A 27971-nucleotide genomic window follows, 5' to 3' on the forward strand; every position below is an offset into this window, starting at 1 on the left:
AACATTCCTTCAAATAAAGGAGAGTCTACTACTTTTCAATTTCGGAGTTAATGCTTGCACTTGATATTGGAAACACACACCACAGGGCCAAACCACAGCCAATGTTTGATGAGTTATTTTTTTACATTGTACAATAATTCTGCCTGAAAATGACTACAAGTGCTCCTTGTTTGCAGTGTCACGATTGCATAAAACAGACCAAGGCTTCATGAGATATAAAAATGTAAACATCGATATGAAAGCTTCAGGGCACCGTGGTCTTCTGATGAAAAAGAGCGCCTTAACGAATGGATTAGTATTCTCTTTGTCTTCTGGAATATGTGAGTGCTTCAGGGGAGCTGGATAGGTGTTGTTTATCCACCTCTAAATCTGTGGCTTCTGCAGCCAAATTAACTCGGATAAACTTTCAGAAGGTGAGATACAAAACAGTAGCCCGTGGCAGTGAGAAAATATTGATCCAGTTTCAAATCCCACATCCCGGGATTCACGAAAAACGCAAAGTGTTTTAATTAGAGTTCCTTTTGCCACAAGGTTCTCTCTCCCTCTCTGGTTTTGTGTCTGTCTCTCTGCGCTTTGACTCGCTGCCAGCCTCGGCTGTCTGCAGTCTCAGCTCTAAGTCAAGAACAAAGTCACCGACATGAGAGTCATTTGGGTTGTGCCACGCAGTAACAACTTCCAGTGTGGAGTTCGAGTGCGTGGAAATCCGCACACTTTTGTTGTTTTGGCTCAGTGCTCTGACACAGTGGATTTGAAATGAAACAGTGGCTGTGAGGTTAAAGTGTTGACTCTCAGCTTTAATCTGAGGGAGTTTTCCAAACAGTGTAGGAAATACAGCCTTATTGTGTCATTGTCTTATTGTTATTGTTTCATTCCAGCTCCCATGTTCTGGATTAGACAGTCAGACACAATTGTGTCACTGTCCAAATGCTAATGGCCTGATTTGTATGATGGTAGATCTTAAAGGGGAACTCCACCTCCACCCCGCCTGTCTCTTTTAACAGAAAGCTTTCATAAATAAACTGGGGAAAAGACATGGACTTTTCCTCAGCACAGACAGTCTAATGAAAGGCATTGTTGGAAATGAAGGATCCTGCATTTTTGCAGCAATACAAGAGACTAAAAGTCAGGATCTTTTGGCCTCTGCTGCATAGATTTCAGCATGTCCTGTTAAAATCTGGCAACTCTTCTAATTTCATGGACGTACATTACTAAAATAACTGGAAAATTCCTTTAATTCATGACAGGCAACCTCTGTGTGTGTGTAAGTGTTAAAGTGACTCACCCAAAATAAAATGATTGATTCTCCTGAAACTCTTTGACTAGAGTCGTGATGCTGGTCCCTTCTGAAAAGCAGCTCTTTGCAGTTTACTATCAAATAGTCAGATTTCAATCAAAGTGACACTGAACCTAATCTTCAAAGGCACAAACATGGTAAAAATGTTTTGCTTGGTTTTTTGATGTGTAGTTTTTTACATTTTATTCTGATGTTGTGTCCTTTACGCACTCTTGTTGCAAAGCGATGTCAGGGCCTTTAAAATGTTTTACGCTGACAGAATCTTGAGACTTCGTGCTTTCAAAGAATTTGTAGTTTATTATGAGACTGTTTGGTTTTTCTGGCCACACATTTTAAATGCATGTAAAATCCACCAAAATGTTCCCAAATATCTGTATATATATATATATATATATATATATATATATATATATATATATATATATATATATATATATATATATAGTTCGTCCGTGAGAGTGTGGGAAAAGTGGCTGGAGGCTAGTTACTGCATTCAGCTCACGTTCACTTTCTGCCACACAGGAGAGAGGAGACAGTGGAAGGAAAGCTGCAACGTTCACTCCTCGCTCACGAGGGGCCATCTCTGGGTGCATACACCTTCATATTAATGTCTGATCCCTTTTTTTAACTCACGGGCTACTGAACACCCATATGAGAGCAATCTTAAGTAGGAAAGTTCATGCAGTTTCACTCTTCTATCGCTGATTATTCCTGGCAGGGTCTGACCTCCAGCTGTCAGCACTGATCCTCCAGTGGATATTCAGTTTGTTCAACCCCAGGATCACTTAAGGGCACAACTCTATTCAGCTGTGCCCGCTGGGAGCCTCTCTTTGCTGCTCTACCTTCATTTTCTCATTACCTTCAATTGAAAGCAGGCCTGCCTGCCGCTTGTTCCAGACCGAGCTGAGAGCTTGGTGTGTTTTTAGAGTGCTGACCGAACAGGGAGAAAGTGATTCAACACTGAGCTGAAAGTTCCCACTTTTCTTCCCACGTGAATCTGTTTAGTGCTGCAAGCTACAAAATAAGAGGCACCCAGTGGACACAGGGGCTGAAGCATCAGTATGGTAATGCTGACGCTGGCTACCTTGAGCTGCAGCGTGGTACCGTGGAGCTGGAATTATGCACTGACTTCTGCACCTGTGGAATCAGAGATGTTGACACTTGGCACAAGACAGAGAAGGTGGATGCGGGGCCTGAGGGCAAATACAGAGGGAAAAAAATGAGTTTTGTTTTGTAGTTTCAGGCCAAGAAAATGCTCAAGGATCAGTTTTGTCGAAAAAGATTACTGTGTTCTTAAACGGACAGGAAGCTGCAAAGCTTCTGATATCACAAACAAATCACCAAGTAAAAGCTTTTCCACCTGTTTCAGAGCTCTGGTGAAACTTTTATCCCGTCGACTGTTTATAAAAAAGCTTGCGAGGCTGAAATCGACGTGTTTTGGAGGAGATTTGGTGGAATCGCACTTATAATCAAGATTCTCTGCTGAGGATTGCGTCGAGACAAGGCGTTGTGGATTAGGATTTATCTGTGTGTTGGAAACTCTCCAACCGGCTGTGGAGAAATTCACTGACCTTCAGGTGGTTTTGAAAGTAACAACAGTGAAAGTTCTTCAGGGTGAGTGTGCTTTGTTTGGTACAGTTCTATAGTTCTCTGGCCTCACACTTTACAGTACTGTTATACCCTCCATGTATGGATTTAGGTGGGCGTAGCTGACCTTCAGCCAGAGGTCAGGCCTCGTCTCAGCGGGCGCCAGACCTGAGGACGCGTCCTTGAGCCGGCTGATGAACACCTACCAGCTGCAGTGAAGCTGCTCCACGCCCGACCCCGACCTCTGTGTGCATCTGAGAAAATAAGTGTATGAACGAAAATTGCTAACAGTGTTTTCCCCTTGCTGTGTGTGTTTCACTGCCTTAGCAGAATCCCTGTTCAGCGGCCTGGGGCTGGGGGCGGTGGTGGGCCTCGGCCTGGGAGCGCTGCTGCTGCTCCTCGTGCTGGTGGACGTCAGCTGCTTCTTCCTGCGTCACTGCGGCCTGCTGATGTGCATCATGCGCACGCTGTGCAGCAAGAAAACAGCCACCAGCGGCAAAGGCAAAGAAATAGAGGAGGGCAAGGCCGCCTACCTGTGAGTTCTTTTTTCCTTTTATATGTTTTTTCCTCAGGTTCTTTAACTCCTATGGTAGCAGTTTGTACCAATGTTTGCCAGTCACCAGGTCATTCATGCTTGCAGAGGGAGCATCTGCTGTGGGTGTATCTTAATGCTTGTGGGCTGCATTGGGTCATTCTGTCAACTGCTGTTTTTGCAATGGAATCTTGTGGAACAATGAACTGAAAAGTCTGAATGGATGAATACACATCTATAAAAAAGATGTTAATACATTTGTTCCAAAATGTTCTATAACTAGCTTTAGACAGAAAAAAGTACCTTTATGTTTCTCAGAAAATGAGAATTAGGTCCCCATTTAGTCAAGGATTTTAAGCTATTACTCTCTAGAAGTGTCATAAATTGTTATCAGTTTTCCATTCTTTGTGCTCCTCTCAATCGTTTTGCAAGATTAAGTCTCACCTCTCAAGCAGATGTGAGTAGCACAGTGACACTCCTGTCATGGATAGCCTAGAATCCTCTTATTTACTGTGGATGAGAAAAAGGTGAGGAAAGGAGACTTATTTCTACCATTTACTGTAGGTACACCTACAACAGCCGCCCAACCACCCTTTCAGCCACCGTATGTCTTTGATTATGTCTTCTTCACTGGCATCCGTGCATTTCGTACAATGTGCTGTGAGTTCACCTTTGAAGTATCTCTTTTGCATGCATTGTGCGTACGTGTGCATTCATGATGTGCATGCATGAAATCTCAGCTTCATGTGCTACCATGCTGTGTGTGTACCTCTGTATTTACATAATTGCATGCAAATGGTCTCATGTCACTGCATAAACGTCAAAGATGGGCAAACACATACTTTGCCTTTTTTTCCTTCTCATCAGACAGCACGCAATTTAAAAGCCTACACCCTATAAAATTCATAGTACAATCGATTTTCAGATTTAATCCCAGTAGCGTTTTATGCAGGGTGCTGGCCAAACCAGGGGTTTGTGAGACAGCACCCACAGAGTGTGATTCATTGGCCTCAGCAGTGCCATTTTTGTGTTAAACCTGTCAGTGTGCCAGCCCAGTGTCTGGATGCAGAGAGAGGGCAGAGGAGGGAGGGGAGGTTGACTTTTGCTGAGTCACTAAGCTCACAGTGCTGGAGGGCTGACTGACTGCCTGCCTGCCTAGACAGCATGCAGAATGTGCCTCAGCTTTATGTTAGAGCAGGCACTGTAGCAGCAACTCACACAGGCATTTACAGGCTGTGTGAAGCTCTGTGTTGCCGCAACAACTTCTTTATGGCTGTATTAGAGTTGATAATTTAGTATAGTCACATCACAAATACAAAGCAAGGTCACAGATGTACAGTGTGGGGCTGTGCTTCCCATAAATTGCAGCTGAATGGTGCAAAATGGTCGAGACAGGCAGGGGTGGTATAGCTCTATATTTCTTTTACAGTCTGGGTCTTTTTATCAGACTTTGTCCATCATTCATATCGTTTATGATTTTTCTCCTGCAGCTTTGTTGCTGAGATACCGATTCATGGACACAGCTTTAAAATGCATTTGGGGCATTGTCTATCACAAATTAAAGGGATACTCTTGCCTAAATTTAAAGGACGAACAAGAGACAAATGTAAATGGTCCACATCCTACATTTCCCATCATGCAGCCCAGAAGTTTTTTTGTTAGGATCTGTCTGACTGCTAAATGCCCACATCTTTTAAATCGCATAGTTTGTAACTCTCTGTTATACATTTATGGTGTCCCAACCCATGTAGAGCTAACCCTGGCTGTACTTATTGTGCAAAAACGGTGGGGTCATGGAGATCTGGGACCAGAGTTAACAAAGCTGATAGAAATGCAGGCTAAACCTATGAAAATAAGACCCAACTTGTGAAATGCCAGAATGATCCCTTCACCATATTATCTCAACCACTGATTCCCAGCCCAGGAGTTGAACCCATCTTAGGGGGTCACAAGATGATACTACACAAATGTAGATTAATTTTTCCCTCTTTTCTTACATAGCAGGGCTTGCGGCAGTTATTCAAATGAAACAATCTGAACAGCCAATAGGGAAGAATCACTCTTCAGTGGAAGTACTCACCACTTATATGCAACCCGTGAGAAGGGGTCACAGGTCAAAGAGGTCAGAAACAGCTGATCTAAAAGTGAAAACAAAGGTAGATGTCAGCTAATAGCCACCATCTTTATATCAATTAGATCTTGTAGGGCTGCAGCACTAATTAATGTATGGTTATGTCACATGTGCATGCAGCTGTATAACACAATGGATAATTTTAACAGACTTCTCAGGTGTGTTCATTGTCAGTTTCACCTCAAAATACATGATTTATAACTGTTATTCCCAACCAGGTGTACTCCACCTGCTACGTCTGCAGTGGCCAGAATATAAAATATCTCTATAAATATGTGGAAATCTATATTCTTCACCCTGTGATATAATTGTGGCTAATATTTAGCAAAGTTACTGTCACAAGAGCCAATCAGATCAGTAGTATTATTTCTGGTTGTGTCAGCTCCCATTAAGCTGTACTGTGGTGCTGTTGCACTCGCGTCTTCGGATCTCTGGATTTCTGTGCAGTGACATTGGATTCGTAGGTGAGACAGGAATGATGGCCATGACTGCAAAAACTGGACTCCAGCTGGATAGAAATTGAATTTTTCTTTCAGCGAGTGTAGAGAGAATGAGGTAATGCATTAACATTAATGTATACAATGAGTCATACCTCTGAGCTAAAGTGAGTATAATGAGAAAACACTTGGGATAATGCAAAGCTCTGACAACCTTTCTTTGTTTGCATGATGTCAATAGTGCGAGTCTGAAGGTGCTGAGGGGTAATAAGTGGGAAAGACCAGCAATCCCTGCGCAGAAATATCAATGATATCGATAAGAGTGTGCTCAGTGACAAATAGCATGGGGTGAGCTTTAAATTACGAGGGTGATAAGTGACACAGATCAGAAGGTGTTTGTGTTTGGGGGACGTGAGCTGAGGAGTGTGTGCGTGGGTAGAGATTTTGAAGACACTGGGTGGAGGCTGTCGCTGGAGCCGAGCGGCCAGCTGCCCTCTCAGCAGTGTGGTTTGAACTGGAAAGGACCAGCGGACCAGAAGATGATGGAGGATGTGAGGCCGTCGATCTGTTATGAATCCGTCAAATTGTGCCGAGATCAGTCGGGTCAGACTGTGTCTGCCTCAGGAAAAGTTAAAAGACTCGGACGTGTTCGCCGTGGCCCCACTGACTTCAAAAGTCGATCCGCTTTTTAAGTGTTAAGTGTAAGTTCTTGACTGCGTGCGGCTATGTCTGTGGACGGATGGAAAAGACACACACCTTGAAACACTGATTTATTGCACTAGCATGTAGTGCTACATAACACATTTATATTTTTCATGCTTTAGGAAAACTGAAATTGCACATATTTAAGCACTTAAATGTAGGAAAATTCAACAAATAAATCAATTTTTTTTACCTTCCCAGTTTTAGGAAGTCTAGAATTTTGAGCATTTTCCTGGTGATGGTCACAGTCCAGTCCCAAACTGTCAATTAGTGATCCAGGGTTGGATCTGTGCACCTGTGTGGCCCTTCAGTAGCCCAGTACACACCTGAGGAACAGCGTCATGCAGAAGTTCAGTCTTGACATGAACACAGAGCTTCATTTGAGTCGGTATTAGAGTGCCTGCAGGTGACAAAAGGTTCAGGCTGAATAACGTGTCACTTCCCTTTTTTCTCCAGTTTCTTTCAGCGCCAAAAACAAATAATGTCACAGTGTGATAGCGTATCGTGGCACAGTGACAGTTTTCATGTTCAGGTGATGCAGGAGAGGTTTGTGCTGACGTCAGTGAAGCGTGTGCTGTTTACTCAGACTTCAGGGATTAGAAGACAGGCTCAGTGACAGATTTGACGCAGAGTAGACCAGACTTTTGAGTGTCTTCATACTGTGATGACTGAGGGCAGGAAATATGAAACAGAATGCCAGATTACGGTTGAGGCGCCTGTATCCTGCAGCGATGGAAAGATAAAGAAGCATTTCTGCAACAGTGTCAGACACTGAACAAAAATCCATACTTTGAGTTGCAATTTGATAATTCTATTTAGACTTTTGCCAGTTTACACAGTAAGCAGTGCTGGATCACTGTCTGTCCACGAACAATGTGTGCTTTAACGTTGTAAAAGGAAGAAAGAAACTCCACACACCACAGCTGCCTCAGGTCTTAGAGATGAAACAAGCTGCAGCTTCCAGGATTCGTCTGTTTACTTTCTGAACAGAATTCACCTCCATTAGTGTCACTATCTGCAATCTGGACGCTCAAACTTTGACAAACTTTTTTGCAAAGAAATGAGCATGTATGTATGTTTTAAATGGGGTACTAGTTTTATTTCTTTTTCTGCAGTGATCACCCAGCTGATTTCCTGTTCACTCGGGTGTGGGAATTTTTGGTTTATTTTTGGTTCTGACTGACAACGCAGGCACTATAATTCGATCGGTGCAATATGTCTGTCGACTAAAAAAATCACTTTAATTCCAACTGACAGGGTTTCAAAAATAGCTGTTAGCCACTTAGTCTCGTCTGTGATTTTAGCCTTCCCGTTTAGCATTGCTCTGCATGTTACTACATTACACCCCTAATGCTAGCTAGCCCCCTCCTTTGTATACAGTGGGATGAACATAGCGTTGAGTGTGCAGGAGCTGGCGATGAATCAAAAAGTGTAGCTTGAATGAAATGTAACATCTAGTGGAAATCGGTGCTAATGTTGGCTGGTTAGGCTGGGCAGCGTCTGATTTCTGTGGAAGTTAGTTAGCCTAACTTGCTAGCTAATATAAATTAGTCAGGATAAATACAGTGACCGGACGTCCCAGATTGTCCAAGATGAATATCCGTGAAATGCCAAAATGTCCCGGTTTTCAACATTCGCTACCAAACTGTCCCAGTTTTCACCACAATTAAAATAATAATTATAAAATTATAATTGCTTTCAGTGCTTACATAGATTACATGTGTTACCTTACACAATAACCCAACATATATTGCTAAGAATCAGCGGCTCGCGGCTCTTTCTGACCGAACCTGCCAGTATGCTAATAGTTAGCGGTCATGCCCAAGATAATTGCGCCCATCCTGATGAAAAAACCTTTGTCAAGCACATGTGGTGCACTAAGGGTCCTGGTTGGGGGTTTGAAAATATGGTCAACCTCAACATGAAGGCCGCTCCCAATTGTTGGATGTTGCAAAGGGACAGATGTCTTAAATCGCTGAACACTATGTAAGCTTGTTGAAAAAATGTCTCGTAGCAACCCCAGCTGCCATGGAGACGCCCACCCAGCAGCCTTGAGGCTAAGACATGCTTTTTACACGTCCAGGAGAATTCAAGTTTGAGTTTGAACAGGCAGTTCAGAGTGTGCAAACTGTCATAAATTTTTATTTATTTAGCTGAGAAATAAAGTTATTACAAGTTTATAATCTGCAAGAAAATTAATGAGCACGACACTAGCACAAACCTCTATGCTATAAAGCTATTCTTTTTATAGTTATTTATTCATTGGTTTGTGGAAGGACAAGTGTAGATGATTTTTTAATTCCTTTTATACAGTTTATTACAGTATAATTAGTGGAAATGTGTTCTTGTCACAGCTAGATGAGGATGGTTCTCACACGTATACATTAAATGCTTAGGTTTGGGACGTTGTGTTGCAGAAAATGAAATTAAAGGCACAGTGAATTAATTAAAATTGATGGATTGTAACTGCTTTGGTCAGTCATCCATGATTTGTTGCCCTACCGTAATTACTGCTTCAACGTTTGCACTACATTGCATTTTATTATGCAAGCAAGCACATTTTTCCCCTCTTTGTCTTTGTCGTGCTGGTAAAAAAAACTCCACATCACTATAGAGATACAGATTGATTATGCAGACTTTGTAGGAGACAACACAGTTTGCGTTATTGACATGTCGAGAGCGCTTCAATTTCAAACTCCGGAGCGGCAGGCTCAGACGTCTGCCATCTTATTAAGTGTGATCTTGCAGTACTCCATCTTAACTCCAGAACAAACAAGAAGCCGGTGGTCTTGAAAAGCTAGAAGGCTTTTGAAGTGAGCACACCTTACTTTGTAAGGGCGGGGGAGCATACATGTGTTTGGCCTTGGAGCAGTTTCTCTACATCCCTCCCATGCAAACAAGCTGATATAACAGAGAAGGTATCAAGTGAATAGTCAAAGTGTCCATCAGCAGCTCTGTCACAGTGTCCTTGACTTCCACATCTGACGCTCACTCTAAGATCCTGGGTGTCAGCTACGGGAAAATATGCTTACTGAAGGAACAATGTAAATGTAAAGAATTAGATAAGAGTGTAAACAACCCCCCCGCCCCCCATTATGTGCTTTGACCCCGGGCCATCTAATTTATCTCTGCACAAAGCAGGAATTGTAGTGAGCCTTTATGGCCTGTCGGAGCTGGACTGCTGCTTAATTAACGTCAGCAGAGGAAACAAGTCGCCCCTGCTGTGCTTTGGTGTCACTTGGAAGCTTACATATTCCAAATACACATCTGCATACACACTGTGACATCCCCCCAGCCCACCAAGAGGTGCACACAGCTGCTTTCTCTCACGGCTTTAAAGCAAAGAGGCTTGTCAAGACCCAGTCGCATTTCTGTTTGCTTTGTGCCCCAAACACTGTTTTAAATGTAACCTCTGTGTGTGTGTGTGTGTGTGTGTGTGTGTGTGTGTGTGGCTCACATTGTAGGGACATAAATCTATCTACACGCTCACATTGTGGGGACTTTCCTTCCTTATGGGCACAAATGCAAAACGATTCAACTAAAACAGGTTTTCAAAGCACATTTTAAATACAAATTTGAGTTACGTTACCTGAGTATTGTCTGCTCATGCCACATTATACTTCGGCTCCACCACATTTCAGAGAGAAATACATCATATAGGATTTAACAGATGATCTTAAGTTACTTGTTGCTTTACAAATGAAACTGTCTGCACACAAAACGTATGAAATGATTAGACGATTAATCGGATGGTGATTGGTTTCAGCTTCTCAAATGTGAGGATTTGCTGCTTTTCCTTTTGATTGTTTCAATCATTTTCACACATTTTTCACCATTGAGGTTTAGACTGTTGGTTGGACAAATTGTCCAGATGGCATTTTTGTTGCCATTTCTTGCGGTTTCTCAGGTCTTCTTCAGTGAGTTCATTCCAATCAGACAGCTGTATATTTTTAATATTTTAACTATTTTTTTAACAAAACTACTTTTTTCAGCATTAAAACAAAGATTTTTGCTGTTAGTTGGGAATCATCAGATGTCTTTGTAGTTGGCTTGAAATTCACTTTCAAATTCCGCATGCGTTCATGTGTTTACAACAAATTAAAATAATTGAACCCCCAGCGAGCCCCAGCAAGAAAAATCTCAGGCACCAAGTATCGTTCAATTATTTAACATTCCTGAGTCTCCATAGCTCTATATGCCCAAAATGAAACTGGGAACCCTGATTAATTTTTATGGACATAATTAAGAAGTTAGCATCATGTAGACGGTGGGAGATATGTGTGATTTGATCAGGTGCCTGTGGAGATTACACTGAACATGCATTTTTAAAAAATACAGCAGGTGACATGATAAACTGTGACTTGTAGCTCGTATTAGCCTCCGCTAATCCCCTCTGTATCAACTTTTAATGACACTGTGCTGATATGTCGGTGCTATCCCTTCATTTGGCAAGAGAGAGGAAACAGCAAGCAGCAAAATCTTCCCATATGTTGAGAAAAACCTCCCCATCTGAACATAAATCCAATCTGGGTTTGCATGAAGCTAATAGGACATGAAATTAGCTCCACTGTGCAGGAACTTTAACATCTACCAATCAACCAAAGGGGAACCCCCTCTGGCCAATTGCAATATTTGGGCTTATTAGGTACAGTGTCGTGCAGGGCTACTGTTTTACACTCATGATCTCACCTGCTGAAAAACTCCCTTGGAGTTGGTAAACAGACCTGCTAGATTCTAGCAGGTCTGTTTAGGGGTGATTTTGGGCTCATATAGAATGGCTTTTAAAATTGACAATTCACTGTTTATGTAGTAAAAAAAATCCAATATCATGAAACAGCATTTAAACCATGATTGGATGCTCAAACTTTCCACTGTGGCGTACATGAGCAGTTTAAATAGAGGTGTAATTGAGATATAAATGCTATATTAAAAGTTCCATGACATCAGTTATGGACTGTACTGACAGATTTTTTTTCAGATGCAAGTTAAATACCACAATCAGGGATGTTTTACCCTGAATAGAATACTACGGAGCCCCTAAAGTGAAAAAAACATATATATCGTGCGCACGAGATTTTAAAACGTGCGCTCGATTTAATGCACTCGTTCATTTATACAGCCAGGTAGCAACAACAATAAACAGCCGGGCTCCGTTCATGTCTGAATCTGATTTTAATATTTACCGTATTTTCCGCACTATAAGGCGAACCTAAAAGCCTTTAATTTTCTCAAAAACCGACAGTGCGCCTTATAATCCGATGCGCCTTTTATATGGATCAATATTGGTTAATTATGGCTATCGTAGTCAGGGGGCGTGGCCGAAGTAACAGCGGTATTCCACTCTCTGCGTGCCGTCATCCTTTTACTGGCGCATGCCGTCAGCTGTCAACCTGAATAATAAAATGACTATTTCACTGAACAATGAAAAAATATGAATATATGCTAAATAATAGGCAATTCAAATATTAATCAAACGTGGTTTATGTGATTTCTGCTCCTGAACCTCAGCGCACAGCGTCTGCACATCAGCGCTGTGCGCCGTCACCTGCATCTTTACGCAGGATAAGCTGTCATCTGTGAGCGTGCGTGGTGTTTGTTTCAAAACGAACAAGCTAAAATAAAATACATTTTAAATAAATGTTCACTATTTATTTTCAGGAGCCGCATCAGAGGGATGAAAGAGCCGCATGCGGCTCCGGAGCCGTGGGTTACCGACCCCTGATCTAGTGGATGCATGCAACCCCAGACACCACAGTACGGTAGTTTCTTTCTATGCGCCTTATAATGCCTACATATGAAAAAAGTTTTAAAATAAGCCATTCATTGAAGGTGGGCCTTATAATCCGGTGCGCCTTATAGTGCGGAAAATACGGTAAGTATTAAAATCAGATTAAGTCGTGAACGGAGCCTGCTGTCTATTGTTGTTGTTACCTGTCTGTATAAATGAAGGAGTGCATTAAATCGAGCACACGTTTTAATATCTGCGCACAATAGTTTTTTTTTCTTTATGACACTTTAGGGGCTCCGTAGAATACTCGTAGAATAAGACATTTTATCTCATAGATTTAGTTAGCCTATTATATATCTGGATGTGAATTACTTACTGTTTCATGGCTATTAGAGGGAGTAGAGCTTTGATGGCACCAATGGACGGATGGGTGGTTTATGTTTCTCATGCACGCTGGTGAACTGGTCTTGAATAATTAACAGGAGCTGGAAGTACGACACAGTAAGAAGCAGCACAGCCCTGTGAACTCAGGAAATGAGTAGCCCTCAGGTAATGTGTGCTAACACCGGCCTACTGGTAGCCTGATACAGATCACCTGAAAGCATGCTGAGGAGGATCAAGTCTACATCTGCTCTCTCTGCCTGTAACACAAAATCTCTTGATAGAATCGGACAAATACTCACTGGATGAGCAAAATATGAGGGACACAAGCGGCAAGATGAGATGAATCCAGGTAAAAGCTCCGGCCTTATTGATTTCTCTTATTAAATCTCTACCAATCCCAAAAGATGAATTGGAGGAAAAAGGATTTTGAAGCTTTGATGTGCCAAAAGGGCTGCAACTCAATATTTTCCTCATATTTGTATTTTCTGTGCTCATTGTTGTGTTTTTGTCGTTAAGGCGTAGCGGCAAGTGTCTGCCGAGGGACAAATTGTTTCGAGATGTCCCCCCGCTGAAATTTCAGCACATGGTTTTACTTCCAAAACGAAATGACAAAAAGTTCTGGTTCCACGTGGGTCCGTGCATGGTTCAGAGTTTCACAATAAATGCTGGCTGTCAGTCTGTCAACGGGCGGTTTTTGGTTAGGCTTCAGTATTTTAGTAGCTTCAGCAACTAGAATCGACACCACAAATTAATTCTTGCATACAACAATGAGCCACCTGCAATAGCATAGAAGGAGGATTTATGTTGCTTTTATTTAAACAGCTACAGCCTAACTGTGGCCCATTTTAAATGTGCAAATACAGCATGATTGGAAGTAGAACTAGAATATAAATGTGATTAAAACAAAGCACATACCTCATAAACTCTAATACACAGAGGAAATTGCCACTGTTTAAGTCACATTATGCGCTGTATCATTCTACTCTGGTTTTGACCCAGTCTCTGTTTTAACTGCATTAGGATGAAGTTGTATACTGAACGCAGATAAAAGCTCTTGTACTTTATATCACTGGAAGCACAGGCTGGCCAGATTTTCATCTCGTGGCACATTATCATAAAGACAAAGCTGTGATGTCCTTCTGCTGAATTCCCCGAAACAAGATTCGCGGGGGATTTGATGAAGAAGCGCCCCCGAGAAGAGGCAGCCAGCCAATCGAATGGCTGCTTGATAACATATGCATGTATATTCGATTTTTTTTTCCTCGCCTCTAAATGAATCAAATCAAAAGCAAATGGGAGATGTGCCGGCTCTGATGTTATTCAGGTCGACACAGGCAGGGAAGTGAGAGCGCCACAGTGAAAAACCAGCAAACATGCAGCCAAGCTAAGAGGACAGTGAGCAGAGGGAAGCCACTGGTGATGCTCTGAGTGGGAAATTCGCTGACATGCTCACCTCCAGGTTCCATGGAGGGGTCTTCTTGATGTTTTATGTTGCACTTCCATAAAGTTGAAGGACAAATGATTAAAAGAAAAGTCGAAATTAAAGCAGCAGATGCAGAGATAGCCTTTCTTTTAGTCCCTAGGATTGGTCGAACTCCAAAAACGCTGTATCCTACATCTCCCACAATGCATCCTTTCACTAGCCCCTCCTTGGAATTTGCACCATGTCAGCACATCATGCAATCAAATATTAAAAATCTGAAAACTAGATATGAACCAGGTTCCCTCCAGAAGTTAAGTAACTGAAGCAGGACCTGACAGAGCTGATATTAGTGGTGTAAATTAGCCAGCAGTGACACATCCTGTCTCGTCCTTAAAGTCAGTGTTGACACAGGATTGGAAGAAGACCATGACCTTTACCTGACGTTGACCAGGTGCTGTCAGTTGCCGTCATAGACTTTATATATAACTTTTCACACATGTTTATTAAACACAACTGTTCAAAAGTTAGGAATTGCCTGTTTTTCTTCTTTCTTCAATTATGGCAATTTTGAAATTAATTAAAAAGCTAATGTCTAATTCAGACACCACATGTATTACTGATATTTGAACTTCCTCTCAGTAGGTGTCCCATAGTGTTGCATGGCAGGGAAGAACATTGTTGGAATAACTTTACCCCCACACACCCTTCCATGCTGAATCAGTTTTCCAGTCTGCAGATCATTCTAGAAGCATGACTGTGCGACTGGGCTCTAAATATTTTGGGATCCAGTTTTTCTCTGGATCTGGTCCCTCTGCAGTCTCCTCAGCCGTTAGACTGAACAGGTTTAAACTGTCTACAGTGTTCAGCTGATGTTCCAGTCTTGCCATGGACTGACCTTCTATTTCTATTTTGAAAGAATAGCTCTGCTGAAGCAACTCGCCTGTTAATTCCAGCTCGTCACAGACATATTTGTGCACTTGACAGTGAAACAGTTTCTGTTTAAATCTGCACAGATTCTGAGGCGAAGCTTCCAGTTTCTTTCACCAATTACTGCTGATTTTGTTCTTCTTTCTTTCTGCCCTTTCAATTATCTGGTTGACCCATTGTCCATCTTTTTGTTCTCCGTGTACCAAACAAGACTTTTTTTTATTTTTGCAAACCCTTCATTCAAAATAACGTGTATTTGCACAGACAGCTTTCTACAACAGAAAATACAGAGCAGCTCTCTCAGCCATCTGACTGCACTGAATCCAGTTGAAGGTGATTTCAAACTTTTGAACAGTTGTGTGCATGATAAGTTGACCAAATGTTTTTGCTGTTTTGAGACAGCACTTCTGATGTGGCTGAACTAAAACTGAAAAACAAGCTTCTGTGTTGTCTTTATACTCGATCAATATTCATAGCAAACTGTAAGAAGATGTTACTCTTGAAAACTGTGGCTTTTCATTTGATTACCACTTTCAGTTTCTACGGCTACTTTACCATTCAGGCTGAACTGAGCACCTTTATTTAGGCCTGCGTGCAGCCCTGCAGAGGCATATATATTTAATATCCCTGCTGCCTTTTCACTTCAATCAAATCCAGCCATTAATCCCTATGGGGGCAACTCATTCACACACCAAAAGGTCTAAAAGGTGATTACTGGTGGGCTTGAAAGCAGGAAAGAACAAGTTGTGTGGAGAAAATTATTAGGGTCATGCTCCCTCACATCTCAAGTCTTTGCCTGCTCACATCAATTATATGTGTGCTTAAAGTTCTCATCATTACCCTTTTGAAAAGTACATGCTGCGAACCCCACATCCACCTCTGTGTTTTTTTCTCTCACGCAGGAAACTACCGCTGAAGGAAGAAAATGGAAAAGAGTCTCTCAAGCCAGATACGATTGAAATCAAAGTGCACAGTGACAACAGCATCCACACAAAGCCCGACAACAGCAAAGCATAAAAGGGTCGGCCGCCTCTCCACCATAAGAACATTCGGATCACGAGACCAAAACCCACAGAAAGTACAACACTGGAAAATAATGGAGTAAAACACCATATCTGTTTATAACAATGCCCCAGTGAAAGGCATGTGTAAATACAAATACTAGGGAGAAAATAAAAAGAGAGAAAGGGTCAACCTTTTAGACACCCTGAGTGATAAATGTATCAGTGGAAGGCTTGTTGATCAATGATTGTATTTTCTTTGCCTCACTTTGCGTCCTGTCCGCTCATTGCTGTTGTTTTTCTGACCGCCTCTCCTGTTCTGTTCATTTATTATGTTTTCCAACCCACCTGAGACTTTCAAGCGGTTAAATGGTGACAAATCACGTCTCCGGCCCTCCCTTTATGACTGCTCACACAACAACAGATGCAAGCAAAGCTATGATGCTAGCGCGCCCCTAAGCTCACACCGCGAATGCTCTTTGCTCTTTTTTTGGTCAGAGCGAACACGTGGGCCGACCCTCGCTGCGGGACATCCCAGTGATTTAAACCCAGCCGCCTCAGTGTTACACTACAGCAACCATTTTATGCCTTTAACGGCTGGGCCAGGGATCTGGCTAATGTGAGGCAAATGTTTCAAGCTAGCTGGCTTCAGGAACAAAAGGTAAACCACTCTTAATGAGGTTTTATTGCTTCAGGAAAACATGATGATGCACAGTTCTTACGGGAGGCATTTGTTCCTGGTAAGACGTCAAAGGTGAAAACTGTATTGAACATGAATTATCAAGAGGAATTTTGTCTTGATGTTTGATGAGGCTTTAAGGCTACTGTGGATCGTGGTTTGTGTCACAAACAAAACAAAAACTGGCAAATAGAATGTGTTGCAGTCTATGAAGTGTACACTATAACGTGCAGTGATGTCATTGTTGGCAAAGCTTTTGTATTGACACTGAATATTGTTGCCGCTCTTCAATTGTCTCATCCTCTAACATGTTTTATTTGTCTGTGTTCAAAGTGCATATATATATATATGTACAGTGCAGTAAACCACTGCAGGAGGTGAACTGCACTGTACCAGACAAACGCCCTGAGTGGTGTCATGTGATTGTTGCTATCCGTAGGAGAAGCAGACTGAAGGCAGGGCAGCAGACGAGCAAAGGTACACTGACGAGAGTTAAATCAACATGCGCGTGTATGTTTTTAATGATAAACTCTGATTTCTTTGTTCAGTCCTGTCTCAGATCTGCCTCAGATGCATTTTTTGAAACCGTGTTTTGGTTCTTGGTCCGATCGCTGTTCTCTCTGATGTTGTCATGTGTTGTACATAGGTGAAAAAAAAGAGTATTTTACAAAGCTTTTATGTTAATATACCCTCAAGGATGTGTCTTTTTTCAAAATGCAACAGGCTTGGCTTTTTTTTTTTTTTTGTGACGCTCCTCAGGTGAAAAGCTGTTTTTGTTTCTTCTTCCTCTGTTGTGTTTTGGTCCAAAGTTCAGTGATGGTGTAATATTGCTTTTTGTAGTCATTTGCTTTCCCTTCAGAAAATCCATGTCCTAAGGCTATTTCACGGCATTTCAATGGAGACAGTAATTACGGCATTAGCGTGCCTTCTGTTTTTTTTGTTTTCCTCTCCCCTTGTGGCCCAATGCCGCTGCAGCACCGTCGACCATCAAATGAATCTTGAATCACTTCTTTTTGCCACAGAATGTTGTTGTGATGCTGTGACTTCTGGGAAACGTAGTTTAGACACTGGACGGAAATAGACACAACTACCTAGTACAACTGGATGTCAGGTTGATGCTATAAACTCTTCAGTGTGAAGTATGGTGATGGGCTGCAGGAATCTGGTTTTAATGCAGTGTAATGCATCATCCCATGAGTGTGTGTGTGTGTGTGTGTGTGTGTGTGTGTGTGTGTGTGTGTGTGTGTGTGCGCATACATGCACGGATGGGTGAATACTCTACATGGATCAGGTTGCATGTATGTCTGTTGAATGTATCTGCACGCACTGGAAGTCACTTGTGTGTGTGTGTATGTTTGTGTGTGCGCTCAGTTTGATTTTTCACAGTAAGAGTCTCCCAATTACAAATAATAGCCAAAATTTAAGAGTTTAAAGAGTTAACAAGTCGGAATAGTGAATAGAATAGTTGCTATTCTGGCATTTATTCTGTTCTAATTTATCGGTTAATTTTGTTATTGGATTAAAGTTTATTATTGAGTACATTTTTCATGCCCATGATACATCGTGCAGCGCTGCGCGTCGTGCAGGTTATGACCACGCGTGAATGTCCGGGTGTATTCCTCTGTGAGTGTGGACTGAGTGTCAGAGTGAGCTCTGATAGGTAGAACCTGATTATGTAGTTCTCGACAGTGATTAATTCCTCAGGCTGCAGCACTCCACTGCGAGCCCCCTTGCCCTCGCCACCATCCCCCACCTCTCAGACTCCATTGGTTTTTATCTCAGACCTCATAGCGCTGGCTTTGTTTTCTCACAGTGAGCCCCTGTACCCGCATATCTCAAATAGATGGTCCTGCCATGGAGTGGTTCCGCTGCCTGTGACAATGACTGTAAATATGGGAGCATAGTGCCTAGAGGCTATACGATTTGTACATGTTCTTTTGTATTTGAATATGAGTATAAATACCCCCCCCCCCCCCCCTTTATCCTCTCCTTCCCCTCTCGTCGGCCCCTCTCTGTCTCCTCCACCATGCCTCGGTCCTTTATCTGTAGGGGGTAAAACAGGTTTGAGGTCAGTGTACAGTATGTGTCCTCTTTGTCCCCATGCTCCCTGTGTCCCTTGGACTGTCCCCCGCTGAGTGTGCTTTCTGCAGGAGGTGGGAACTATTGATGTCTCTCTGTACGTACCTGTGGAACACTTGTGACTCCTGTCATTTGCCGCTGTAAATAAACATGTCCTGGTAGAAGAGAGTGAGACGTTGTCTTTCATTGTTTCATTTCTGCTCTCTAGTTTAAATGTGGGCGCCCCCAGGTGTTTTTATATCGTAGCTGCTATCGTTTCTAACATTTTGCTGTGATTTTTTTATTTTCAAGTATGTGCTCAATTGTCAAGATGATGCTTTATTATAAAAGTAGGTTTGAGTGCCAGAATTGCAGTGTTAAATACATTTTTGCACTTCCTGAGAGTTAGATGAAATGACCAAAGCTACAGCCAGCAGCTAGTTATCTTAGATTAGCATAATGACTGGAAACATGAGGGAAACAGTGAAGATTATCCCTGTTAAATCCAACTAGTACCTCAAAAGCTCCTTAATAAACACGTTATATCTTGTTTGTTTAATCCCTACAAAAACTGACGTTACGTGCCAGACTTTTTCTTGCTAGCCAGTGACTCCAAAGATGTGATTCTGTTAGCTAAACTAAGCTAAGCTAACTGGCTGCTGGTTGTGTCTTTCACGTTTTCTCCTTTGAAATGCCACTAAACATGCACACATCAGCAACATGTTGGTCTCCAAGATGGCTGCCACATGACTTTTTGATGGACAACTCACTTGACCAATTACGATCTCCCATTTCATCTATACAGTCGGCAAGAGCCAATGAGAGTCTGCGTCAAAAGCAAGGGCCATGTTCTCTTCTTCTGTGTAAAGATCAAGCCAATCACAAATGATGCTGCAGATGACTGGCGCTTCGTGTAGCCAATGAAATTACAAAAAGAGGATATGCTGCTTCAATGACACAAGGTTTGAAGCAATAAGTGACCCCAATATAATGATATATAGCAATATGAATATATCTTTTCTGTTTTATTGAACTTGGACTAAGGTAAGGCTTCATACTGTTTGGATTGTATTTTCCAGCTAATAAGGCTCCAGGCATCGGTTTGCGGAGAAAAAAAATATTCAGGCAGATATAAAAACCTTCCTCTTTAGTGTGTCCCATTTTAAAATAGACCAAAATCATGCATATATTCCAGATGGTTCAAGAAGAGCTTTCAGTTTAGTTTGGGTATACCTGGGATGAGCGTTTTAGGCTAATTTTATGGTAAACGGTTTCAATTATTCATAAAGGGCAACAGTTTATCTGCTTACATCAGTGGTTCTTAAACTTTTTCTGTCATGCCCCCCTTCAGAAGCTAAAATTTTCTGCTCCCCATCCCTCAATTTTTCTCACTCATTACAAATGATATGTGCAGCAACTAATAAAAAGGATCCAAATTGAATTTTAGTGAAATAAAATCAGCATGATAGCATCAGCAAATGCTTTTTGTTGTGACTTTTGGCTTTTAGAGAACTTAAAAGCCTTTTTTTTATTGTCCTTTTCAAGCCACAAATATTCATTTGTAATGTCTGAAACATGCACAAGTGAGTCCAGAGCCCATTTCATGCATGTGAAAGTAAAAGAAACTGAGAGATTAGATAAAGGAGCTTTAAACAAACCGTCACATGAAGTTGACATTTTTTCCTGGGCTTCACTGTGAGGTAATGTAACACTGACCGCCACGGGGGAAAAAGATACTGTCATAGATCCTGATACTGGGTGAACATTTCATTATAATCCTCTGCATTGTAATGGGCTGCTGTAGTCTGGTGCAGCTGTGAGATAAAAGCTGACTTCTCCACAAAGACACAACTTTAATAGCTTTTAATTTTTGCCGTTGAAGTCGGCAGAGCTCATTTTTCCAGAGGACAGAGAGCTATTTTCATCAAGGTCATTCCTAAAACCTCCATTACTCCCGTTTTAAATGGTAACTGCGTTGCATCTTAATCTGGCCTCGCTTCCTTGAAACAGTAGAAGCTTCAATGATAAAAACCAGAGAGACAGAGAAGCTGTTCAAAGGAGGAATTAAAACAATTCCGGATGAGCCACAGCGTTCCCCAACAAAGCTGCCCCCTCTTCAGCGCTCATTTGAAGTCGGCAGATAACGTTTCTCAGGCGTCGAGGGAAGCAGCAGGCTGCCTGTTGGATCCTGGCTGCAAGGGCCTCTGTTAACAAGAGGAACAAACTTCAACTTTTGCCTTCCACAGGGACTCAAAGGTAGCCTGCACATCAAACACTGAGTCTCATTTGGATGAAGAGATGCAGAGAGGAGGCCGCTCTGGGGGTGGAGGGGCGCCGGGTGGGGATGACAATCGCAGGAAGAAAATAGAAGACACTCTCCTTCAGTTTGTCACATGGTAACCTGACAGCCTGCTACAGGTGATTACTTTTCCCCACAAATGCTGGACCGCACTCAAGCTCACACATAAGCAAACACTGTGTTTTAGTCCACTGGAGCCACACACCACACGGAAAGATAACGCAGTAAGCCTTCAGGTAATATTTCTCCCCTAATCTGTGCATTTGCAGAGGCTCCCATGACACCGCACACTGACAGCACCTTAATCCCAACTATAAGAGAAGTTTGGGAAGAAATCTCCTCGCCATTGTTGATGCTTCTCCCTCTCATGCGCTCAGAAGCGTGCGTGCACTCAAAATGCCTCCTGCCAGGCAAACACCTTCCAAAGGCCCAACCCTCCGCTTCCGTAATCTGCTTGATTTCAGACTCTCCCTGCAGAGGTCCGACACGCCTCTGATTTGACAGGAGAGGGGATGGGAAGCGGCAGGTATGTGTGTGTGTGAATTAGAGGTAACGCTCATTCAAGAAGGATAACACAATAAGTCTGTCATGGCAGATTAGAGTATTGTTGCACTTTTCTCCTGCTTGAAAACTTCATCTCGGTCGCACTTGTGACCACGCCCAGCAGTGATGTAATGCTCCAGCACAGTGCAACATTACATCACTGATGCACTGAATGTTTCTTCACGTGCAGCAAAGTGCATTGTGTGTATCCTTGAAGCCTGAAAAACATGGTGCAATTCATTTTTCTGTAGGACAACATGCTTTCATCCACCACCTTTACCTTCTGAGCAGCCAAGTGGTCAGAGAGCAAGAATAAAAGCTTTCTGCATGTGGGTAAAAAGCTCGTGTCACAGGTGGTCAGGAGCAGCCAAATGACATTTAATTATAAATAATGCAGGTTATTACTAGAAGATAGATATTGTTTTGAAAGGGTCATATATTAAATCCCTGGCTGACTGATTACTCATGCTGCAGGTGAAGCAGCACAACAAAGGACGGATGGAAATATTTACAGGCCAGTAGATGCAGCTCCATCGAGTTGAAAAGGTGAACTCACTTTGGTTTTGGTGCATAGAAGATGTGTTTGACTTTTCAGCAGATTCCTGGAGCTGGGACTGAGGGACATTTCCCCTCAGAACTTCTGTCATAAGCATTTCTATCAGTGAGTTCAGCAAAGAAGCATCACTTAGCATTTCTATGAAGGCCATTACAAGCACACATCTTCATTCGTTTGGAACTGCGACCGAATATGCCATAACTTCACTTCCTTTTCATTCACATCTGTCAAACTCAATATAACCCTATTAACTGAAACAAAGAGGAGTTACTAGGCAGAGAATTCTTAATATCTTCAAAAACTTGCTGAGTTATGTTTTATAAATTCAGGCTGAGGTCACGTCAGCGCTGAGGCTTCTTAAATAGGCTCTTACAGGAAACACTGCGCTCGAACAACAGGGAGCTAAAGTGGAAACATAAATTGCTGAGGAATAAAACGAACCACTTCTATTTTTCTTATTAAAAGCAACTAAACATCAAGCGATAAAACAGTCTTCATGCCATCTCTCTCTTATTTTTTTTTTCCTTTTGTCCCAACAAGCGAGCTCTGGAGGGAACTGAGACGCAATCCAGATGACAAATGAGAGCTTTATGGCTGTTCGCACCGCAGGCTCAGTGTTCAAGGACACACCGGGAGGATTTTCCAAGGGAATAGGCCTAAATTACTTCAGGTTGTAACTCTTTCAAAGTAATGCAGTGCCTTAAAAGAGAAACACATGAGATGTGTTGAGCTTGTGTGAGGGAGGCCTTTTGATATTCAGCACAGATAAATACATGAGGATGGAAATGTTGAAGATGCTGGTCACTTCATCTCTCTGTGCTGTGTTTCAGGCCTCTTTCATTATCAAGCTCAGAGCTCCTGGAGGCATAATGACTCCGTGCATATACGACCGAGCTATAAAACACCTTTCTGTGTTGGATAAAGACGCTTCTTGTGAAATGCTTTCAGTGCACTGCTTGACTTTTGTTTTCTCAGTGGTATCAAATCAATATGACATTGGATTTTATGGCAGCTGCGGACTAATAAGCAGCTTATTACCTATGTAAGTCAGTGTTGTGCTATTATTTTTGCATTTGAACTGCATGTTCAAACCAAATTTCACTCATTGCTCATGTACATTTCATGTGACGGCTGCAGGTACGGTAAATGAGGGTACCTCCCTTTCATTATAGAAGAGAACAGAGAATATGATACCACCAGTTTAGTTTAAATTAAGTGTGTATAGTACAGAAAAAGCCTGCCACAGCCTGAGTTTAAAGTAATTCACCCTCGGATGATCATACACAATTAGACATCATCAATTAGTGATGTTTAGCACATTATTTTACACTCAAATGCTGTAATTACTTTTCTTTTGCAGAAACAGCTGTACTGGAAACATGTTGATACAGCTTTTTTTCTACATCTGAACAACAGCTCAACACAAGAAAGCATTTAAATTGATCCCGAAATGCAAAGCACAAGTGCTGCACTCAGGCTGTTGAACAGTGTTGGTGTTTTAGGGTGATTGTGTCATTAGACGCGCTGTAAGAGCAGGAAAACTGTATATGGAAGCATTACATACTGTGTCCGTTTTATAGCATAATGCAAAAAAAAAACCAAAAAACGCTAATTTTCTACTGGCTAATGCTGCCTCTTCTGACATCCTGTCACAACAGGAAGTACATCAACTTCAAGAAGCAATGGTGTTCCAGTGTGACTTCAAAACCAGCTTCATGGGGTAAATTAACTCAGTAACTCATTAATTAGGTCATATATTTTACCAGCTCAGCTCATATTGTGACACTTGGACATTAGCCGCGCCCCTGGGCTTGTAGCTTGCTAGCTAACAGAGAGCAAACAGTTGATTGACAGCAGTTAGCTAACTAACAGCTGCAGTTGATTAACTTTGTCTCCACTACAAATTCATCTAAAAACGTACAGCAACTTTGTTAGAAGCTTCACTAAAAGTCATTAAGTTTTGCTCAACTCTAAATTGAGCAGAGCAGCTAGTCTTGCTACACCTGGATATTAGTTGTTGCTCTGGGCTTGTAGCTTGCTAGCTAACAGAGAGCTAACAGTTGATTAAACAGCAGCTAGCTAACAGCATAACTGCAGTCAGTTCACTTTGTCTTCACTACTAATTCATATAAAAACTAATAGAAACTTTGTGAGAAGCCTCACTAAGTCAGTCAACTCTAAATTCCTAAAGTCCTTTCAAAGCTGTTTGAAAGTGAATTAACCACAAAGCTTGATTAAAGACAGCTAATGTCAGCTAATCATGGTAAGTCATTGCTTTAAGGATTAATGAGCTAGCGCACGTCACTCTCCAGTGAAAACCCTGTATGTCTAAAATGTAATTTTTCCAGGGACTAAAAAAAACAGCCTTGATTTCAGCTTAGTGACAGTGTTTTGGAGATAAAAGGGAAGCCATTATTAATATATTAAAGATTTCTTCCAGGAGAAGCCCTGTGAGAGCCAGAACCAAACAAGATTCAACCCTGACAGCCGAGCTGAGACTCTTTCATCCCTGTCAACCACAACATGTTGCACCAAAGGACCCCAGGTATGACCCCCCCCACACTTTGTATTACAGTGTGAGCTACATCACACCCATGCTGCTCAGGGAGCGGTGTGGATGGCTTTATCCCGGACAGGTCACTGTTAATTAGTCAATGTTATAGTTCATTTATTTATTTCTGGCTACGCTCGTGGCGCGGCTCTGTGGGTGCCAGTCGGTCCGTCCACCATGTTGTTCTAAACTGTAATATTTCAGCAGCTACTGGATGTGTTAGCACAAGTTTGCTCCAGAGCTGCCCAGAAAATGAATCCGAATGACTTTAGTGATCTCCTGACTTTTCCTGTAGTGCCACCTTGTGGTTTTCAGTTGATTATCTCAGCAGCTGTGGATTGTGCTGATTATTTGCCATGAACTTTCTTAAACTCAGGATAGTCTGCTCCCTTCATGATGTAGTTGATCGCGTAAATTTACATCTTGCATCATCACAACGTAAATACTTTTCATTTGTCCAATAGTTTGGTTTATGTCCGGATACTTGCAGAACTAATAGCAATCCGATTAGCCACCGCTGTAACTTGGAGCATGCTAACACTCTAAACTAAGACGTGAACATGATGATTATACATGCTGAACGTAAGCATGTTATGCTTGAGCTTATGGTTGCAACATGTCTTCACTTAGCATCCACTGAAAAACAAGACCTTTCCACTCCTGAGATCGTGAAGGGGCGTTCACATGCACTCTTCTGGTGAACACGGTAAACTCAAACCTGTTTGAAGGCATCATCAGCACTGTCAGTGCTAGCCTGTTGGCATGCTGACTTTAGCATTTAGCTCAAAGCACCACTGTACCCAAGTATAGCCTCACAGAGCAGCCAGCAAGGCCATCTACTTCGAGTCTTTTAATGTCACAGTCACTGTGTGCTATGTGGCCTGATATTTTAAAACTCGGATTGTTAACTGAGTGCACACCAGTCAGAACTGATTTTATCTGGTGTAATTTCTAAATGCCTGTCCTTCATTTTTACCTCTTTCCTAAGAGTAAAACCCTTTTCCAACCATAGATGAACTGTAATCATTTTTAAAAATATATCCTACGTCCTCTTTATTTTCTGTGCTGTGTCTCATATCAAAGAAGCCAAGCCTTCCTGTCACACTCACACATTACCCAGATAGCGAACCAGCTAACTCGACGCTTTCCCAAACAGCTGGGGGGTTTGTCATTAATATAACAGACCCAGCAGCGAGTGATTTGAATCAGAAGTCGTGGGCACACAAAAGAAGCCCTCTGCTCAAGTCGTGCAACTTACATGTATATTTTATACATTTCGCTGATGTTCCTATCAGAAATGACAGTGCGCGAGAGGGGATTTCATGTTTTGCTCAAGAACACTTTACACCCGGCCACTGCTGGGGAATTTGTCATGTGAGCTTCCAATTATGATGCTATCACACTTAGCACTAAGCCATCCCACTAAGCACACACTTTGGCCACAGCAGAACATGTGCTCCAGTGTCCCTTAAAGCCTGTATAGATTATTACCATTTGCAGGAAGCACCGTGCATAACTGAGCAGAGCCTGAGGATAAAATTCTAACCTAGTAATTGAGTGCATGGTGGGGTAAATGTCAAGCTATATGCAAGCCATTCGTGGGCTGTGGTATTCTTCTCTATTAGCCTAATGTGCCAGAGTTACTCATCTTGGCTTTGTGCAAATTCATATTGGATTTTTATTAAAACTCAAACCAACAGTAATAGATGTGCCTCTGGGATAGCTTTAAAAATCAATTTGCTAAACAGCACAAAATTACCGCCATAATTGTCTCCTTGGACCGCATTACCCATCGAAGGTGATTCTCATTCGAATGTGAGTAAACTTTGCCTCATCGACCAAAACGTTCGCTCACTCTTGACTCCAGAGCCATGTGTTCCCTCATTACTGTAACAACCCAAACAGACAAACGGGATCCTGCTCACGCCGCTGACTGGAAAATCGCAACGCAGATCCTGCCTGTCAAATGGCCCTCCGGCGATTCCTGCTGCTAATGAAGTGAAATATTCTGGCATCTGAATCCAAAATAGAGCTGTATATTTGGACACATGAATATGAATACAATCAGCTAGACTTGGCTCATTAATGAGGCAGGGAGAGCAACCAGCAGACAGGATTAATTAATTACAGAGTGACATTTATGGATAATAACCTTCTGGTGGATATCACGGCTAATGAATATGCATAAGACTATCAAAGGGGAAGCATCCAGCCAGGATGAAATATCTATATTCAGATCCACGATGGGGTTACTACTGCATCATGTGAATCAGCTGCACATCATGATTTCAAAGTGTGGGATGTTTTGACTTGCCATGTGAGGAGGCAACGTAACCGCCTTCAAGCAGGGTTGCACTGTAACCTCTGCAGCTTCGGGGTCGGAAAAATGACTCATGTTAAAATTCCATTTGACAGCGACAGAGTTGAGCTCTGCTAACCGAGCACAGCTGGCTGTGGATGTTCTGCTGTTATAGCTGGAGCGGCAGCTGAAGCTGTGTTTGTGTGTGTTAGATTCAGTGTTGTTTATGTGCAGGTGTTGGATGGTGCATGAAACACTGTTCAAGGCGAAAACAGAAAAAGAACAGGGGAGCAATCAGTGAGCAGGACTGCTTACTGGGCAGTATTGGATTTAGAGGAGTTTTGCATTAATGTGATGAAGCGCCGTGATGTGTCATGTGTTTAATTTACTGAAAACAGGCATCCCCATCTGGCTATTCTATCTATTTTATCTATAAATAGCATCTCAGTTGAATTTAGAAGATTCATTATAGAATTCCATATACAGTAATGTGATAGATCCTTAATGTAGCATAGCTCCTGTCAATACTTTATATCGCTTAGAATTTCAAACATTTTGCAGTGGCTCTACCTGTCGCTGCTGTTTCTGTTACTTAATATAAATTCTACAAATTCAGTAAAGTTTCTTGCGACCCAGAAAGTCTTATTGACAGGTACGTGTGACTTCCAGGTTCTTTCACAGTTACTGGAGGCTAATTTGAGCAGCACAGATAGCCTGGGCAGAAGAAAGGTGGGAAAAAACTTAAATTATACTTCCCTGATAGCTGCAAGGGTCTGTGTGACTGTGCAGACTGTCTGCTTTACATGTTTGGACACGTCCAGGAACACCCAGACACCCAAT

General features: G+C 42.1%; 1 protein-coding gene across 1 annotated transcript in view; it reads left to right on the forward strand.

Moving 5' to 3' along the window:
• LOC121627357 (neural cell adhesion molecule 2-like) overlaps positions 1-16162 on the forward strand; it is a 270448-nt gene extending 254286 nt beyond the window's left edge. Inside the window, exons 16-17 of the mRNA XM_041966221.1 lie at positions 3209-3416; positions 16048-16162. Of these exons, the coding sequence (XP_041822155.1) occupies positions 3209-3416; positions 16048-16162 (323 nt within the window). The remainder of the gene's footprint in view (positions 1-3208; positions 3417-16047) is intronic.
• Positions 16163-27971: the final 11809 nt, after the last annotated feature.

This window comes from Chelmon rostratus, chromosome 24 (assembly GCF_017976325.1).
Source record: "Chelmon rostratus isolate fCheRos1 chromosome 24, fCheRos1.pri, whole genome shotgun sequence".
Lineage (NCBI taxonomy): Eukaryota > Metazoa > Chordata > Actinopteri > Chaetodontiformes > Chaetodontidae > Chelmon > Chelmon rostratus.